We start from the raw sequence: 16,405 nt of genomic DNA, 5'->3' as shown, positions 1-16,405 counted from the left end.
GGCGAGCAGCCAAAACAATCACTGAGTATAAACTTGCTTCACCAAATTTACGAAACAATGCTTTATCAGAAAGTGTTGCTATCAGGCACTGAAATGTTTCAATGACCTACTGACTGGCTCCGCTATCATGTTTATCAAGGATGCAAGCAATGTCCGTCATGCTTGTCAACGCGAGATACCACTTCTTCCAGATTCCCTGAGTGGAGATTAGAGGTTGAATGAGGCAAAAGTTACAAGTTAAAAAGTTTCATATGTCCTCAGAATAGAACGATGATTGCCCAAAATACACGAAAACAGTCTGCTTTCATCTCACGGAGTTCAAAACGGCAAGCTTATCAAGTGTTATCAGACCTCTTATCGGTGTTTCGGCTGCGTAATTAACGACTCTAAAAGGCAAAAGTTTCAATAAGGGTTACCTGACTCAAAATGCTTCAAAACTCAATTTATCTGTGAAAAAATGAACATTTTGAAAACTGATATGGCGTTGCAGCAACACTGACTGGTTTCATGTTCACCGATATCTACAAACATTTTGGTTTAAACTTGAAAATACATGACATGAAACACTTGAAAATGTGCAGTTAGGGCACAAACTCTGAAAGCAAAAGCTGATTTTACCTGACCAAAGCAATACTAAATTACACAAACCAAACATTTTAACGCGATTAGCACGTGAATATAACCATAGACCTATAGGTCCCTGATATCTTCTTCTTCTTCTGCTGAAACTCCCACGTACACTACGTGTGGTTTTTTTGCACGAGTGGAATTTTACGTGTATGACCGTTTTTACCCCGCCATTTAGGCAGCCATACGCCGCTTTCGGGGAAAGCATGCTGGGTATTTTTGTGTTTCTATACTGACCCACCGAACTCTGACATGGATTACAGGATCTTTTTCGTGCGCACTTGGTCTTGTGTTTGCGTGTACACACGGGGGGTGTTCGGACACCGATGAGAGTCTGCACACAAAGTTGACTCTGAGAAATAAATCTCTCGCCGAACGTGGGGACGAACTCACGCTGACAGCGGCCAACTGGATACAAATCCAGCGCGCTACCGACTGAGCTACATCCCCGCCCCTGGTCCCTGATATAACTGTGTTCTCTTATTGTCGGCATATAAACTGTCTTTTTTACAAACGTAAACATGCGTGCTCAATGCATGCGGCTATACAGTGTAACAGGGAGGACGTCAGCCGGGATTCTGCCCAAATGTATTCTTAGCGGATTATGACATTATTCAGTTATTCTGGAAAAAAACAAATGCTGGAGAAAAACTGTTTTTTTCTGCAGCATTTCTGCATAATGTCATCTTTCGCGAGAGCAACGTTTTTTTCTGCAGTGAAACAGTTTTACTGCGGTAACATTGAAATCAAGAATGCTGCAGTAAAACGGTGATGTTGTTTTACTGGAGAAAAACTGTTTACACTTTTTCTTCAGCATTTTGGTATCATTCAGTTATTCTGCAGAAAAACAGAAATGCTGGAGAAAAACTGTCTTTTCTGCAGCATTTCTGCATAATGTCATCTTTCGCCGAAGCAACGGGTATTTCTGGAGCAAAACATTTTACTGCAGTAAAATTGAAATCAAGAATGCTGCAGTAAAACGGTGCTGTTGTTTTACTGCAGAAAACCTGTTTACACTTTTTCTGCAGCATTTTGTACTGGCTCATTATAATGTTGGAGCACGCGAGCCCCCCTCTGTCGAGAGATGGACTCATCCAGAATTACCAATAGTTGTGCGTGACACGAATGTATTTTGTCTGTCTGACTTCCTTTCCGCCGGAAGTTCAAAGTTTAAAATTAAACAATGGCACCTGTCAGCAACATTGTCACATTTTCCCAGACGAACGCAGTAGTCCACTGTGTGTGTGTGTGTGTGTGTGTGTGTGTGTGTGTGTAATTCGCGAATTCGGCAGGACATATATATATATATATCTTTCCGTCTATAAATTGAATAAGAATCATTAAAAGAGACAGATTTTTGTATCCATTATAACAAAGATAACACTGTTTTGAGCACTAAATATTTCCTGGTGTTGAACTACCGTTAGGCCTAGGTCATCCATTGCCATGCCTCCCTCTACCATTCTTCTGACAGAAATGTAGTGTGCAAAATACAAGCACGCCTATTACTTTAAAAAAAGAAGTCTTCTCTGTGAAAAGATTAAAGCTCAGATTTTGCTGTGGGTCTTGATCAATACGTGATCATTAGTAAACTCACGATTTGACATATGTGACCCTCCACCACGAAATGAGTCGCATGTCACCTCGCGCGGTTCTGCGCTAGGCTTAATATAAGTCCGGGTAGTGTCTGGTAACAGTGTGAGGGTCACCTTAGTCACAGGCTTATAACTCTTTTCTAAAACGGTTTTCACCACTGGATTTGTTTGTTTTGTTTGTTTGCTTAACGCCCAGCCGACCACGAAGGGCCATATCAGGGCGGTTCTGCTTTGACATATAACGTGCGCCACACACAAGACAGAAGTCGCAGCACAGGCTTCATGTCTCACCCAGTCACATTATTCTGACACCGGACCAACCAGTCCTAGCACTAACCCCATAATGCCAGACGCCAGGCGGAGCAGCCACTAGATTGCCAATTTTAAAGTCTTAGGAATGACCCGGCTGGGGTTTGAACCCACGACCTCCCGATCACGGGGCGGACGCCTTACCACTAGGCCAACCGTGCCGGTCTTTTCACCACTGGATAGAGCATAAAAAAACCTGTAGGAAAATGTGAAAATATGAAAATCATGCAAAGGTGACATGCGACTCATTCTGTGGTGGAGGGTCACAATATTTCTGTGTGGTTGTACACCGGGCCATTGTGAAAGGACATTTGAACCAATAACCACTTGACACATACAGTACACACACAATGACACATGTTGTCAAACATTCAAACACACAAAACATTCAAACACATAGGTTTGTGTATATGCAGTAATCTTTAATTTCATAAATTAACATTTTCAAATGCACACTTTTTCGCCGTGTCAGATGCTGTGGTTTGTTTCAGTATCAGTACCAGTGTGTATGTTAGTTATGTACTGAATTATCCAGGCAGGATAATACACGTACAGCTGACAACAGTGCCAATGAAGCACCATATGACAAGCTGCACAGGTGATCAGACTACAAAACAATCGAACATACCAAGGAAACAAAAACAGCAGATGCACGCATACATACACACATATTCATACATGAAAATCCAGCAAAGCCCAAGACCTTTCAAACGTTCAGGCAAAAAATTGTCACTGCCATGAATTTTTACCGGAAAGGTGTATGTCACCCCTGTCCCGGACCCGTTTCACCAGCCAATCCACCCCGCATTCTGCATCTGTGTTCACCATAACGTGACTCACCCTACGTTTTGGTTGATCCTTAAATTCTTCATTTTATTCTGCTTTTATGAGAAATTAAATAACAAGCAACAGGTTGAAAGAAATATAAAGTGACAGAGCAGTTCCTTTTTACTGATCATGTTACCTTAATCACACTTTTATTTTGGTCTAATTTCTATGAAAACACTCAATGGTCTAATTTCTATAAAAACACTCAATGGTCTAATTTCTATAAAAACACTCAATGGTCTAATTTCTATAAAAACACTCCACTTACATATTCCTTGTTCACAGTACTTAATAAACACTCATTTTCCTCTACACAGCACAACCATACCAAAGTAACACATGTAGCAATATTGCACTTTGTGTACAGACAAAAACAAAACACAACCTCATTAAACTTTCTTTCTTTCTTTCTTTATTTGGTGTTTAACGTCGTTTTCAACCACGAAGGTTATATCGCGACGGGGAAAGGGGGGAGATGGGATAGAGCCACTTGTCAATTGTTTCTTGTTCACAAAAGCACTAATCAAAAATTTGCTCCAGGGGCTTGCAACGTAGTACAATGTATTACCTTACTGGGAGAATGCAAGTTTCCAGTACAAAGGACTGAACATTTCTTACATACTGCTTGACTAAAATCTGTACAAAAATTGACTATATTCTATACAAGAAACACTTAACAAGGGTAAAAAGAGAAACAGAATCCGTTAGTCGCCTCTTACGACATGCTGGGGAGCATGGGGTAAATTCTTCCCCCTAACCCGCGGGGGGTCCTCATTAAACTAATCAACAGCACCATAATGATATCAATTGAGGGAAATATTAAGGTAAAAGTATAACATTTTCAGCAGTACATACTACTCTTGCCACAAAAAAGACTAAAAAGACAAAGTCCTCATGAGATATTAATTGCACAAAAAAGTGTTTCAAAGATCATAGAGCTTATAGAAAGAAGCATTGGCATTTTGTACACAATTCTTTCTATTACAATAAAAACAAAGTTTTGTAGCCAGGGTTGTTGATGATCAGATTTATTTTCTTCTGCAAATTTACTAAAGTGGCCATATCTTCTTCTTCTTCTTCTGCGTTCGTGGGCTGAAACTCCCACGTACACTCGTGGTTTTTGCACGAGTGGAATTTTACGTGTATGACCGTTTTTTTACCCCGCCATTTAGGCAGCCATACGTCGTTTTCGGAGGAAGCATGCTGGGTATTTTCGTGTTTCTATAACCCACCGAACTCTGACATAGATTACAGGATCTTTTTCGTGCGCACTTGGTCTTGTGCTTGCGTGTACACACGGGGGTGTTCGGACACCGAGGAGAGTCTGCACACAAAGTTGACTCTGAGAAATAAATCTCTCGCCGAACGTGGGGACGAACTCACGCTGACAGCGGCCAACTGGATACAAAGTGGCCATATAACTTTCGCAATTAAAAAAAAGTTGTATGCAGTCCTTGGTGTAATTTTCCCCACTGTGAAAAAGATTACAAATTCTGGCAAAATAACAGGAGAGTTTTCTGCGATTTTAAACTAGCTTTGGCGTTTCACTGACTGCAAACCTTAAACAACATCCCTGGCAGTGTAACATTTGCATCCGTACACACTGAGACACAGACGGACCTTCACACAAGCACACACAATTGGTTCAAATGTTAATTTTCTTCCTTCCAAATGTCATTATGTCATCTATTAACAGATCTGCTCTTCATAATTGCACAAACAATACAGTGTATCGATATAACGGTTACATATTAAAACCACAGTTTGCCCTTCAGTCTCACTGGTTTGATAAAGAAAACAGGGATTTAAATGATATTTGTGTATGTTGAAATGGAATGGTTCATGATTAAGAGGTGCTCAGACAACAGCAACAAACTCTGGGAAAATTGCCAAGAAGAGAACAAGGGAGTTTAACATTTGTGTCATTCATCGATGTGCGCCTGAAGGGAATTGGCCATGAGATTCATTGCATTCAACCCAGTCTCTCCAAATCATCCCCCCCCCTCCCGCCCATCTCACCATTAGAATTGACATTCCTCTGCTTAATCACCAGATCATTTACCTGTGTTGAAACAAAAAGTGAAGAAAAAACAGTGGCTGAAAGTATGAACTGCATAAAGCTATCCCACGGAATGCATAGTTCGATCACCTCAGATCACCCCCCCTCCTGACTTACACTTACAAAAGTCAGGTTCATATATTTTGTGCACATGGTATTATTTCTGTAAGTAAAAGAAGAGAGGGTGTGCTTCCTATCTGTTCACAAATGTCTGAAGCTGTCTACATGCCATGAGCGCCGGTGAGAGGGGGCGATGAAAGGCACAGTGCAGCTCACAGCCTTCGTTTTGCGTTTTTATTGCAGCTGAGTGCATTTACAGTTCAAAAATCCTCCTATGGTAGTAAAACAAACCCAAAACTACCCAACGACGACATCCGTGAAGCTCGACAGTTTCTTGTTCACGCGAGTGCATAAATTAACCTAGTTATTACGTTGGTGTTTGGTCCGGAGTTCGATTCAACTTGAGTGATTCCGGCCTCCATTTTGTTTTACACAAACTCATGATGATGTCTGACATAGTTTGCAAGTGACTGTCTTTTTGTGCATGATGTGGTGATCTACCCGATCTAAATTTAGATCCAAAAATAGGTCAAGACCAGCCGGGTCCGAGTACGAAATTAATTCGTAAAAAAATCGCAGTTCTTGACTCTTTGGGTGCAAGTCAATGAAACTTGGTAGTTCTTCTAACGGATAGCTGCCTGAGGTATGACTAAAAGCCCCAGGGGCTCCGTGCACCTGGATTTGACAAGTTCAGTACCTTTAAAAAGTGTTGATTATTATTATTACATTATTATTATTATTGTGATCATTTTTATGCGTCTAATCTAGATATAGCCCTAGGCGCTTACATATTAATTTCTGCCGTTTGAAATGGAATTTTTTACAGACAGACAGACAAACAGACATTTTTTACACACAATATATAACGCATTCACATCGGCCAGTAAAGCTCAGTAGCCTATTAGGCGAGCATTCACCTTTCACGGCCTTTATTCCAAGTCAAACGGGTATTTGGTGGACATTTTTATCTATGCCTATACAATTTTGCCAGGAAAGACCCTTTTGTCAATCGTGGGATCTTTAACGTGCACACCCCAATGTAGTGTACACGAAGGGACCTCGGTTTTTCGTCTCATCCGAAAGACTAGCACTTGAACCCACCACCTAGGTTAGGAAAGGGGGGAGAAAATTGCGGCCTGACCCAGGGTCGAACACGCAACCTCTCGGTTCCGAGCGCAAGTGCGTTACCACTCGACCCCCATGCAACCCCTTCCATTTCATTGTCATTCACTTCACATCGCAGAAGAAACCTCCAACCATGCCTACCTCAACCAACACTCACAAAACACATTCATTCAGCCTCCCTGCCTTTGGCAATTATTCAGACTACATGTCAAGAAATCAGACTTTAGAATGCAGTAAAAAGTCCCATGACTCTCGCCATGTCAGTTTTTTCATTTCCTCTACGTTCAGATCCACGTTGCCCAAAGACACAGGTAAAAACTCCAGGAAGGTGTAGACTGCTGCCGATATCAACACCACCGTACCGTACGACACTACTGTTGACATCGGAATGTATCTGAAACAAATATATTATCATCATGATTTAATTTGCATCAGTGACAATGATCATTTTGAAACCAATTACATGAACGAAAGAAAGACAAGGATGCCTGTCTAATATGGGGAAAAAATGTGCATTTTCTGTGCAGAGTGGGAACTGTCACCAGTGTTAAACACGCACGATTAATTCAGAAAACAAGTTCACGATCTGCGTACAACGGGACTTTTGGTATGTGTCCAAGTGGAAGAATAAATTTATACGAAGTAAAAACAATAACAGATGTGTGGGGGTGAGCATGGTTAATTGCTATCCCCCGAAAGCGGCGTACGCTGCCTAAATTGGCAGGGGAAAAACAGTCATACACGTAAGAGCCCACTCGTGCAAAAAATACGAGTGTACGTGGGAGTTTCAGCCCATGAACGCAGAAGAAGAAGAAGAGGAGACAAAAAAGACAGGTGCACACACCTCCAGTTCTGAGCGGCCACGTGGTCAAGCAGGGCAGCCAGAACGAGAACCTTGAAGACAACGGCGGGCAGGTAGTGATGGAGGAACAGCGTACGGTCCACGCTGAAGTATGGCACGTAATGCAACAGGTAGCCACCCACCAGTAGCTCACCCACAAACACAAAGTGCTGCCACTCTTCTGCAACAAACACACATTTCATTTTATTTAAAATATAAAATAAAAATAATAAATCAGAACACAAAGAGCTGCTATTCATCTGTAACACACACACATTTCACATTATTTAAACTAAAAACTAAAAATGATCAATCAAAAAAGCTCTTTTACACATGTCATATGCAATTAGAGCGTTTACTTCCCTTTCTTTATCAAATCGTATTCTATGCAATCATGTGTACAAAATACGGCGAAATCGTAAGGGTTCCCAGGTGTGCAGTACATGTACCTTCAGTGATGTCATAACAGGCGCGACAGCGGCGTAGGTAGTGGAAGACGACGAGCGCCAGGTAGACCAGCACAGACAGGGAGGAGGCAGCCCACACCACCAGGTTACCCAGCAGGTGGATCTGGCACTGGGGGACCCACACACATACATCATCAAATATTGCAGTGTAACAAAGAAACATTGCAGCTTGGAAACTGAAGCATAGTGTATCAACCTTTACTGTGCTTGCTGGGTCGTGAACGATCCACAGCCTCACAAAAGTGTCCGTATCTCGGTAACTATTGGGAGTTTTTGATTGACTTCATGTAATCCTCAAACACCATAGGACCCTCCCAACGATCAATTCTCGAATGATTATCTTAATAAACAAACAAATAAACAATGACGTAATTTGAACTGGTCAGTATTTACCAAAAGTAGGGAAGAAGAAAGAGACTCGCGCTACTGGCGGGACTCATCCAGTAGGCGATGTTGAGTGGATGTTATAGACAGGTTTGACCGTATTTGTGTGTGTGTTTGTGCGTGTGTGTGTGTGTGTGTGTGTGTGTGGGGGGGGGGGGGTTGGTGTGTGTGTGTGTGTGTGTGTGTGTGTGTGTGTGTGTGTGTGTGTGTGTGTGTGTGTGTGCAGTTAATGCTACTGTACATCGCCATGAACTCCGGTGAGAAAGGGCGAATAATAAATGTGCATTATTATTATTATTAATATTATTGAGGAAAAGTAGAGAAGAAGAAAGAGACTCACGTTACTGGCGGGACTCATCCAGTAGGCGATGTTTCGCACCATGAAGGGCCACTCGGTGGGTGTAGAGCTAAACTTGTGCTCTAGCTCCGTGTCCTGGCGCGACATCAACATGCGCACCTGTAGCTCCCACAGCTTGGACCAGAACGACAGCCGCGTCGGCTCCAGGGGCAGCAAGTCTTCGTCACGCACCTCTGCAGTGCTCTCCCCTTCCTTCCCTTTCTCTGTCAACAGCCAGAGGTGCCGTTACAGTGAAACCCCCATTTCAAGATCCCCCAATTTAAGACTTCCTCCCTTTTAAGACCCCCCTCCCCCCCCCCCCCCCCCCCCGCCAATTTAAGACTTCCTCCCCTTCCTGATTTTCTCAGATTTTTAGAGGTCTTCAATGGGGGGTTCCACTGTATTATAATTTCTACCAAACAGTAGGGTTTACAAAACAAGAAGAGCAAACGCTCGATCGAGTCACTTTCGCAGTTCTGAATATTATATGAGGCATCAGATGGACAGGAAGAAATTGCTATTCACAACACAATGAGTCACGTTCACATAAAATTTGAGCCCGGTCACTTTTATAGTTTCCGAGAAAAGCCCAACGTTAAGTTGTGTGTTGCCGAACAGAAAAGGCTAGTTATCTCCCTTGTTTTTCTGATAACGTTCGTAAAAGGCTACAGATGTAAATACTTTGATGTAAAGAATAATCCTACAAAGTTTCAATCACATCCGATGAACTTTGTCAAAGATATAAAATGTCTAATTTTTCCTTTGACGCTGACCTGTGACCTTGAAAAAGGTCAAAGGTCAACGAAACCATCGTTAAAGTGTAGAGGTCATTGGAGGTCACGACTAAACAAAATATGAGCCCGATCGCTTTGATAGTTTCCGAGAAAAGTCCAACGTTAAGGTGGTGTCTACGGACGGCCGGCCAGCCGGCCGGCCGGCCGGCCAGCCGGACAGACTAACACTGACCGATTACATAGAGTCACTTTTTCTCAAGTGACTCAAAAAGAGTGACTGACTTTTGGTGTATCTGTGTTCCTCGACGTTCCACACAGTGTCTCTCTGGTTAATGAGTCTGTCTGCTGCCACCTCCAGTTGGTGAAAACCCCACTCTGGTAGCTGCTTTCCTGTGATCTGTATGGAACACACACACCACACAATAATAATAATAATAATAATAATAATAATAAAACATTCTTTTATAGCGCTGTTCACCGCCGAATGGCAGTCTCATGGCACTTTACATTAGACATTAAAATTTAACATTTTACATAAAAAGTTTTTTCGTAAGAAATAACATACAAGCATTAAAAACAATTCATAGACAACGACCACTTATAGTTATATAAAATGTGTCACTCTCACACATAGTGTACACATGCTGCTGCAACACCAACAGTACACATCATAAATATGTCAACTATAACCTAGTCCTGCTGACAAAAACTCCATTGAAAGCTAATCCAAAAACAAAGAGACTGCCAACGTTCCAAAATTCAGAATAAAAAAACAAGAAAGGTAGGTTGTTGGAATGTTTGTTATTGACAAAACAATACATTCACAGATATTTCGACACAACGGTCTTTTAAGTGAACAGACAAACAAATATTCACACAAAACTTATCTTGATAAAAATCAGTTTATATCCACTCGTCAGGAAGCCGAGCGAATGAATTCATTATGAATACGTAAACTGATTCTATCAAGATAAGTTTTGTGTGAATATTTGTTTGTCTGTTCACTTAAAAGACCGTTGGGTCGAAATATCTGTGAATGTATTGTTTTGTCAATAACAAACGTTCCAACAACCTACCTTTCTTGTTTTTTTTATTCCAATGAAAGCTGTTTTCATGCAATCTGTAACGTGTGTGTGTGTGTGTGTGTGTGTGTGTGTGTGTGTGTGTGTGTGTGTGTGCATGCATGCGTGCGTGCGTGCGTGTGTGTGGGTATGCGTGTGTGTGTGTGTGCACTTTGCTATTGTACATCAACACCCAATAACATGTCCCTAATGGCTTTGCCATGAGGGCGTAAAACTTGAATTTTTCTCTACCTGCCAAGTTGAGACAGAAAGCCTTACCCTGAGTGCAGTGGATGTTTTGACGTGCACCAATCGCACCTGGCTCTGAATGGTCTGCCACGCGTCCTTCTCGCTCTGACGGTTCACTATTTCCTGGTGTAACAGACCAACACCGGCATCAGCATACACAATACACATCAGTGTACACAATACACATAAGTGTACACAATACACATCAGTGTACACAATACACATATCAGTGTACACAATACACATCAGTGTACACAATACACATCAGTGTACACAATACGGAGTATTTTATTGTCCAAGGTTGGAAGTTTGCCTTCTTCTGTGTTCGTGGGCTGAAACTCCCACGGACACTCGTGTTTTGCACGAGTGGATTTTTACGTGTATGACCGTTTTTACCCTGCCATTCAGGCAGCCATACGCCGCCGCTTTTAGGGGAAGAATATTGCGGTTAAGAAATATCGACTCCAGCCAAGCAAGCACACCCAACACACGCATCTCTATAAAACGAATCCACAACATCAATTAAAATACACACACTAAAATGATCAACATAATCACTCTGTAACTTCCTCTCATAGCATCAGTCACAAGCCCACACAGTGTACACAAGAACCTTCCCAATAGAAGACTTTCTTTCTTTATTTGGTGTTTAACGTCGTTTTCAACCTTCCCAATAGAAGACTTCTTCCCCTTTAAAGAAAAAACTGAAGACTGATCCCTCCCCGGCCATCCATACAGACGGAAACTGCTCATTACTAAGACTCACCGATTACTTAGGGGAGTAAAAAACAAGTCGCGTAAGGCGAAAATACAACATTTAGTCAAGCTCAGTCGAACTCACATAATGAAACTGAACGCATTGCATTTTTTCCGCAAGACCGTACACTCGTAGCATCGTCTGTCCACCGCTCGTGGCAAAGGCAGTGAAATTAAAAATCCAGAAAAGCGCTGTAGCGGTTGCGCTGAGGAGGATAGCACGCTTTTCTATATCTCTATTCTTTTTAACTCTCTGAACGTGTTTTTAATCCAAACATATCATTTCTATATGTTTTTGGAATCTGGAACGGACAAGGAATAAGATGAAATTGTTTTTAAATCGATTTCGGAAATTTAATTTTAATCATAATTTTTATATTTTTAATTTTCAGAGCTTGTTTTTAATCCGAATATAACATATTTATATGTTTTTGGAATCAGAAAATGATGGAGAATAAGATGAACGTAAATTTGGATCGTTAAATAAATTTTTATTTTTTTTTTACAATTTTCAGATTTTTAATGACCAAAGTCATAAATTAATTTTTAAGCCACCAAGCTGAAATGCAATACCAAAGTCCGGGCTTCGTCGAAGATTACTTGACCAAAATTTCAACCAATTTGGTTGAAAAATGAGGGCGTGACAGTGCCGCCTCAACTTTCACGAAAAGCCGGATATGACGTCATTAAAGAAATTTATCAAAAAAATGAAAAAAACGTTCGGGGATTTCATACCCAGGAACTCTCATGTCAAATTTCATAAAGATCGGTCCAGTAGTTTAGTCTGAATCGCTCTCCACACACACACACACAGACACACGCACATACACCACGACCCTCGTCTCGATTCCCCCCTCTACGTTAAAACATTTAGTCAAAACTTGACTAAATGTAAAAAGAGGAGGTACACAAGATTAAATGTAAAACGAACTGACCACTCTCCAGAGGTTCTGTGTTGCCATGGAAACATTGTAGTCAATGTAACACGACACCTCCTGGTTCTGGGGAGTGGTGGGGGCAGCCACGTCATGACTGCAACATGCAACACACCCTCAAACGACAAATTCCGTAAATAACTCTGTCAGGCTTGTATGGGGGGTGGATTTTAAGTTTCCATATCATCTGATATTTGTTTGAAGACGCCTGCCCGTTCAAAGGATTTCTATGTGTGTGATCTGTCAATGTTTAACTTCACATATAAAAATACGGTCAAAGAAAAAAAAAAGCTTATTACAGTAAAACCTGCGAGCAAAGGACACCCTTGGGGAACCTTGCCACTGTCCTTTGTACAAAGGTGTCCTTTCTTTTGAATATGAATGCGCAGACATTTTTTGGGAAGAAAAAACACAGCCAAATAGTTATATTCTAAACTGTGCATTACATGTAGTCATACAGAAAGTGACAAAGAAAACAAGTTCAACATGCAACATGTATGTACAAAACCAGAATCAGTCTGGCTTGGTTCAGACGCACATCTTCAGAATGCTACTCAAGTTCATGACAGCTGTCAGCATTTCAGGGTGAACGGAGAACGAGCGAGAGAGAGAACGAGGGAGAGGGAGAGAGAGAGAGAGAGAGAGAGAGAGAGAGAGAGAAACTGAGCGAGAGAGAGAGAGAGAACGGAGAACGAGCGATAGCGAGAACGAGCAAGAGAGAGAGAGAGAACGACTGAGCGAGAGAGAGAGAGGACGAGCGAGAGAGAGAACGAGCGAGAGAGAGAAAGAGGTGCAATCGGTTTCTTATCTGAAGCAATGGGCCATTCACGGGAATATTCTTTGATCGAGCTCTCGAAAACCACTCGAAGAGTTCGCCGTTCAATTTCTTTATCACATCGACTCTTTCTTCTAAAGTCAGAAATTTCCGTTTTGACATGATGAGACCGCGATCGACGAAGGATGAGACGAAGATGCATCACAGTACAGAAAGTAGAAACCCTAACTTGTTTTTGTTTGTGAGTTCAGTTTAATTCACGGCATCGACCAATGAGCGTGCACCATACAAAAAAATCAATCTTTCAAGTGCTGTCGTTGGCTTACAAAATAAGCTTCTCGCGCGTTCACATCGCCAGCGAGAATTTGCAGAACCAAGATGGCGGACCGTTGTTGACAGGTAACGAACCAAATCGGGACCAAAAATGAGTGTCCGCGTCCGCGCCTTTGAGGTGTCCGCTCTTTTAAGGTGTTTTTGAGTGTAAAATACATCCGTCCTCACTTGAAGTGTCCGTTATGCAAAGGTGTCCGCCGAATTAAGGGTCCGCTGGATGCAGGTTTTACTGTATAGCATTGGCGCTGAGCGGTTCAGGGGCGGATCACATCATTTTTAGGGGGGGTTCCAAATTTCTTTTAGGGACAATTCGACGACGAGAAGCGTTTAGTTGAGGGCGTGAAGCGTTCGAGCCTTTTAGGGGGGTCCGGAAAATGTTGATAAAAACATGGAAAATGGAGCTTCATCGATCTGGTGCAACCTGAGAAACCAAATTACCCAACTACTTTCCAAAACCGTCACTTAGAAGACAAAGGCCGGCTCCTAGGACGGTCCGGGAAAATTTTGATAAAAATCAAGGAAAATGGAGCAATCTGGTGCAATCTGAGCCATCAGTTTTTCTTTATTCTCAATCTTATTTTTTTCATTATTATTTTTTTTGGCCAGGGGGGGGATTTCGGAAACCCCGGAAACCCCCCCTGGATCCGCCCCTGGGGTTGTAGCACTGTAAACTGTACTTCAATGGAACCTCCCCTTTAAGACCCGTTCAATTTAGGACTTATCCCTTATAAGTCCCTGTTTTTTCAGACTTTTTGTTCGTAACCTCTGTAAATTTACCCCCATTTTCAGACTCGCTCCTTATTGAGACCTGATTCACTCAGACTTTTGGAGGTCTTAAAAGGGGGGTTCCACTGTATCGCACAGTAAGGTGTACAGACCTGTTGAGCGCACGGCTTGTGATGCCATGCACCAGCTGCACCACGTCGCCATGGTGAACGTAGACAGGACTCTCATCCACCACCAGGGTCTCCCTGTCAACACAGGCCACACAACTTTTAGCCTCAAAGTTACTGAACTTGTCACGTCCCGGTGCATGGAGCCCCTAGGGCTTTCAGTCAATTGCCTCAGGCAGCTGTCTGTTTGAAATAAATACCAAGTTTTATTGACTTTCACACAACTTTTAGCCTCAAAGTTACTGAACTTGTCACGTCCCGGTGCATGGAGCCCCTAGGGCTTTCAGTCAATTGCCTCAGGCAGCTGTCTGTTTGAAATAAATACCAAGTTTTATTGACTTTCACACAACTTTTAGCCTCAAAGTTACTGAACTTGTCACGTCCCGGTGCATGGAGCCCCTAGGGCTTTCAGTCAATTGCCTCAGGCAGCTGTCTGTTTGAAATAAATACCAAGTTTTATTGACTTTCATGCAAGGAGTCACATTTTCTATGAATTAATTCTGGTCAGTGTCACTTGGCAGGAACGAGTCGCCCTCAAAACTGGCTCACATCAGATCCCACACGTGAATTCATGACGTCAAAAGCCTACATGGAAGTCAATTAGTCTTGGCGAGAGGGAGAATTCTTACTGTTTTGGGTACTTTACGTCAAGACATTGTGTTTGATTATGTAAGGAAATTGTAAAAGATGGCATGTGGGTCCATTTTGGCATACTGCACACAGCCTTCAGACCCAGAGCATAATCACGGGAAATGTTAATTGACATTTTGGTGGGGGATGCAAACTGACAAACAGCATAAAGTTTTGTTTGGCTGGCAACACTAAAGATATGTGTATAAGGCATCTGTAAGATATGAGTAAACAAATCAGCAGAAATGTTTGTGACCAACAAAGTGACTGTCGTTAGCACGACTGACCTGTCAGGGTGCTTGACGATCCACCAGTTGTTGACGTCCTTGAACACGTAGCAGGTGACCTGCTGCTGATGCGAGCTGCCTCGGCCATCCGGGTAGCGCATGGGGTAGACGTGGGAGTGGGAGTGCAGCCAGCAGGGACTCCCCGCCACGTTGGCCGTGTGGCGTAGCGTGATCTGGGAGCCGTACGCCACATTCAAGGGTTGACCCTTGGTCAGCGCTGCCAGCCCGCCCTGTGGAAATCAAATCAAATCAAATCAACTTTATTACATTTACCGTAGGATCCCTCTTTCAAGACCCCCCCAATTTAAGACTTCCTCTCAGGGGCGGGGATGTAGCTCAGTCGGTAGCGCGCTGGATTTGTATCCAGTTGGCCGCTGTCAGCGTGAGTTTGTCCCCACGTTCGGCGAGAGATTTATTTCTCAGAGTCAACTTTGTGTGCAGACTCTCCTCAGTGTCCGAACACCCCCCCGTGTGTACACGCAAAGCACAAGACCAAGTGCGCACGAAAAAGATCCTGTAATCCATGTCAGAGTTCGGTGGGTTATAGAAACACGAACATACCCAGCATGCTTCCTCCGAAAGCGGCGTATGGCTGCCTAAATGGCGGGGTAAAAACGGTCATACACGTAAAATTCCACTCGTGCAAAACACGAGTGTACGTGGGAGTTTCAGCCCACGAACGCAGAAGAAGAAGAAGACTTCCTCCCTTTTAAGACCATGGATTTTTGGATTGCCTGTTCATATTCTCTGTAAATGTACCCCCATTTTAGAGATTCCCTCCTTTTTAAGACCTGATTTTCTCAGATTTTTGGAGGTCGTAAAAGGGGGGGTCCACTGTATCTCAAATCTGAGAAATGACATGGGTGTCATCTGGCTTTAGAGTAAGCCATAGACCAAATAGCCTGGACCGCCAACTTGTCACGTGACCCTTCGAGGTTACGACGGTCGACTTTCAGGGGCGCGTCGCATCCGGTTTGAAAGGCGAGCGATTTGAAGACAGTGAAAAGAAAGCACGCTCCAGTTATTTGTGACAATGGGAGGTGACAATGAACTGGATTTTCCAAAACTCCAAACTAAACTTAACAAAACTCATTGAAAAACATGTTCCATATGCACTTTT

General features: G+C 42.6%; 1 protein-coding gene across 1 annotated transcript in view; it reads right to left on the bottom strand.

Annotated features, from left to right (window-relative positions):
• Window positions 1-2,932: 2,932 nt before the first annotated feature.
• The window catches only part of LOC138948732 (protein O-mannosyl-transferase 1-like), a 38,496-nt gene continuing 25,023 nt past the window's right edge, over window positions 2,933-16,405 (bottom strand). The window contains exons 10-18 of the mRNA XM_070320335.1: window positions 15,286-15,515; window positions 14,354-14,446; window positions 12,368-12,464; window positions 10,707-10,799; window positions 9,649-9,763; window positions 8,636-8,856; window positions 7,894-8,020; window positions 7,448-7,625; window positions 2,933-6,997 (exon numbers count right to left, since the gene is read on the bottom strand). Coding sequence (XP_070176436.1) covers window positions 6,820-6,997; window positions 7,448-7,625; window positions 7,894-8,020; window positions 8,636-8,856; window positions 9,649-9,763; window positions 10,707-10,799; window positions 12,368-12,464; window positions 14,354-14,446; window positions 15,286-15,515 — 1,332 coding nt within the window. The 3' untranslated portion in view covers window positions 2,933-6,819. The remainder of the gene's footprint in view (window positions 6,998-7,447; window positions 7,626-7,893; window positions 8,021-8,635; window positions 8,857-9,648; window positions 9,764-10,706; window positions 10,800-12,367; window positions 12,465-14,353; window positions 14,447-15,285; window positions 15,516-16,405) is intronic.

This window comes from Littorina saxatilis, linkage group LG15 (assembly GCF_037325665.1).
Source record: "Littorina saxatilis isolate snail1 linkage group LG15, US_GU_Lsax_2.0, whole genome shotgun sequence".
Taxonomy (NCBI): domain Eukaryota; kingdom Metazoa; phylum Mollusca; class Gastropoda; order Littorinimorpha; family Littorinidae; genus Littorina; species Littorina saxatilis.
The sequence above is the reverse complement of the archived record's forward strand: the minus strand, read 5'-3'. Positions and strand labels throughout refer to the sequence as shown.